The sequence below is a fragment of the Clinocottus analis genome, unplaced genomic scaffold, assembly GCF_023055335.1.
Source record: "Clinocottus analis isolate CAN_PGR_092001 unplaced genomic scaffold, fCliAna1.0.p SCAF_27, whole genome shotgun sequence".
Classification (NCBI taxonomy): Eukaryota; Metazoa; Chordata; class Actinopteri; order Perciformes; family Cottidae; genus Clinocottus; species Clinocottus analis.
In genome coordinates this window covers 3,453,857-3,457,023 of record NW_027176009.1, presented here as the reverse complement: position 1 = coordinate 3,457,023, position 3,167 = coordinate 3,453,857, and the positions used below count along the sequence as shown (strand labels likewise).

General features: G+C 42.7%; 1 protein-coding gene across 1 annotated transcript; it reads right to left on the bottom strand.

Moving 5' to 3' along the window:
• Window positions 1–972: 972 nt before the first annotated feature.
• LOC137795224 (uncharacterized) lies at window positions 973–2,814 on the bottom strand. The gene is made up of 3 exons (XM_068592576.1): window positions 2,298–2,814; window positions 2,143–2,176; window positions 973–1,991 (listed from the first exon to the last, which is right to left on the bottom strand). The coding sequence occupies exons 1-3, from the start codon at window positions 2,532–2,534 to the stop codon at window positions 1,606–1,608; spliced, it is 657 nt and encodes a 218-aa protein (XP_068448677.1). The 5' UTR covers window positions 2,535–2,814; the 3' UTR covers window positions 973–1,605.
• Window positions 2,815–3,167: the final 353 nt, after the last annotated feature.

Sequence of the window (3,167 nt, the reverse complement as noted above, 5' to 3'; positions counted from 1 at the left end):
AGATTTGTTACAATATTTGGTTTAAATTCAGCATTACTTAATTACTTGAGGTCAAACACATGAATGCATTCGCTTACTCATAAAACTTTTGCAAAGTCAATTTATTTTTGCTATTTTCAAAGATTGTTAACATCCATGTTTACTTGTAGTGTTAAAGTGCTGTCTGTTTCATTTGATGTTACCTGGGTGTGTGTGTGTGTGTGTGTGTGTGCGTGCGTGCGTGTGTGTGTGTGTGCGTGTGCGTGTGTGTGTGTGTGTGTGAGCACGATATAAACAAAACAGGGGCCCACTTCTAGATATAAAAAATTGGGTCTAACACCTTGAGCAACTGATGTGTAGCTTTCAAAAGCAATGAATTATACTTAGTTTATTAGTTTCTTAGTCTGGGAATAACGATAATCAGTGATTTGCCATAAAGAATATAAATAGAGGTGAATGAGCAAACATTTTCACAATTCATCAAATCTATTCAGCATTTCTTCTTAGATATTCGAGCCTGCGTTCCTTGTGTGCTCTGACTGAATGAAAGCCGAGACTCGTATCTTGCAACAGCAGGTAACGTTGGTTTTCTCTCTTTTATGTCACACACGATGTCTAATCATGTTTGTTTGCTGGCCCACATAAGATTTTTTTCCTAACCCACACTGTTTGGTAAATAAACAGGAAGTGACGGCTGTGCAGTTCCCGCTATGTGCTGTAACGGCAGGGAACTTTCCCTCGCACACAAACTTTTTCTATATTCCACTTGAAACTTTTTTACAATCACTTTCACACTCGTCATTTTCTACTGTTAAACTCAGCATTTAATATGGATTAGGATGAAATGCATTCAACAATGTGTAGTTTGTCCATAGGACTTACATAGCTTTCAAATACAAAACTTTTTTTTTTTAAATTCATGTGTCCACATAAAACAATATCTTTGTTACAAGAACAGAAGGATCATTTTCATGGGACCTTGTTTCTGTCAAAGTTATTTTAAGTGCAGGGCGTTACTCATCATTAATACAGCGTTTAAATGACTTCACTTTAACTACACGATATCTAAATGAGGCCCCCGAGGAGCTTGTTGGGGTTTTGGAGCAGAATCATAATCACACATTTCTGAAGGCCTCTACTTTATGCCCCCAGACATTTATAAAATGAAAAAAAGAGCTATAAAATCACATTTGACTCAATGTAGGCTGAATAAACTTGCAGTGTATTATACATCAACACTAATGTAGTGATATCAAAATGAATGCCCATAAATATAGATACTTAAATAAATACTGTACATAAATAGTTTCATATTATCAAATAAATATATACAGAGTAACATACTGTATGCACATTGATACAGAACAAGGTGAGTGTCTAGTCTTTTCCACATGCTGTTTGCAATATCATAAAGACAATTTCTCTTCAGTTTCCACCTGAAAATCCTGCCAAGCTTCATCGTTGTAGTTTGCAAGAAATGTGGTCATAGCTTTAAATACGGCATCAGCCCCTGTCCATTTTCACCTACATGGACTTTAAGAAAACACAAACTGATGTTGTTCTTAAGTTACGACCCGAAGGTCAACGGGCACATCTGTATCTTCGTGACAGCTGCATGCGTGCACATCAGTCCACGAGGAACATCCCCAACCCTGAGCTTCCCAGCTCCAGCCTCCAGTTCTCCAGTCCCTCCTTCGGTACAGTCATCTGAGTCAGCAGTTTCTGTCCCTGGAGCTGACTCACTGTCCAGCACTTTCTGCTCACAGGCGTTGAATCCGCCACTGCCGGAAGTTGCACCTCGCAGGTGAGCTTATCGGCCACATGCACGGTGAGGAGGCCCGCGCTGCAGTTGAAGGTGCATGTGAAGTTCAGACTGATGTACATGAAATAGTTCCCTGTCCGCTCGGCCTTCAGCGAATGCTGCTCTGAGTCAAACAAGTAGTTGCTTCCCACAGAACTTATGGCATCAAAGTTGACCGGAGCCCATTGCATGGTGGAGGTTTTCAACTCGCCTGCAGGAGGAGACAAAATACATCTCATTTAGATGATGTTTACAAAGTTCAAGAACAGGTTTGATAGTTGTTTTTAAGTATTTTTTCAGTTATACGAGTCTGAAATGATTTGGCACAGCGAAAAACAATGTGAAATTCCAGATAAACTTACTTGAGATGGCTTCCAGATAGACAAAGTTCTGCATCTGTTGGGGAAAAAAGCAGAATATATAGTGGATTAAAATGTGCAGAGGACATGGCTCAGTCATTTCTATGGAGGGAATACACAGGTAATCGTAATTTAGATAATATGCGTCATGTATTAACCTTGTATGTGTGGTCGAGTCTGTCTCCTGACAGCTTTGACCCCTCCAACAAAAACGACGGACGCTCCAGTTTGGACCGCAGCTCCATCACAACCATCACTCCTACGGCTGCCCCGGCTGTCACCGCCACGAGCAGAAAAATGACTGACACGACGAGGAAAACGTCCAGGCAACTTCCACGGCGGCGGCCGCTCTTTTGGAGAGACTCCACGTCCATGTCTTTATCTTGGTGCCCCATCGATTGGCGGTCTTGGATGCCTGAGCTTTTCGGGAAAGAGTGCAAGCAGTCCGGATTTTTCCTTCAGCGAGTACAAGTCTTTGGTTTGAAAGCTGCACAACTCCAGATGATTGGCGGTTAAGCTCCTCAAAGATAGTCCTCTAGTTACCAAACAGCCCAGTCCAAGTCCTAATGTGAATGTCACGTCTGTGAGTACCATCATGGCTTTTATAGTCCACTGCACTAAGCGCAGAGTTTCAGACACAAAGGAAAAACGCGGAAGTCATGGATTTCCCTCTCGCACTCTCACACACGCCCCCTCCTTCGAAAACGAGACGCACAGACTTTCCACGGCTCTCCCTCGGTTTGCGCAATTGCGCCTCAAGGGGAGCGCGCGCGGTGGAAAACGAAAGAGAGAGAAAATGCACATCCTCCAGCATCACTATAGGCTACATTCCGACACAGTTCTCACCCCACTTTCAACCTCACTCGGCTGGCAAAAGTAGCACAATGGAGATAACGAAAACCGTATTTGCACTTGGTTGAATTGTTGTACTTTTTCTGTCAACTCAATGCAGAGAATAAACAGCTGGCTGCGCGCGCACGTGGGTGTGCTCGCGTGTGTGACATGGAATAGGGTGGGGCATTTATTCA

What these genes read in the sequence shown, in the direction of transcription:
- LOC137795224 (XM_068592576.1), bottom strand. Translation starts at nt 2,534, where the DNA reads ATGGGGCACCAAGATAAAGACATGGACGTGGAGTCTCTCCAAAAGAGC. An exon ending in GACTCGACCACACATACAAG is followed by an intron (nt 2,177 to 2,297) that starts GTTAATACATGA and finishes TTTCCCCAACAG; the next exon opens with ATGCAGAACTTTGTCTATCT. An exon ending in CTATCTGGAAGCCATCTCAA is followed by an intron (nt 1,992 to 2,142) that starts GTAAGTTTATCT and finishes CTCCTCCTGCAG; the next exon opens with GCGAGTTGAAAACCTCCACC.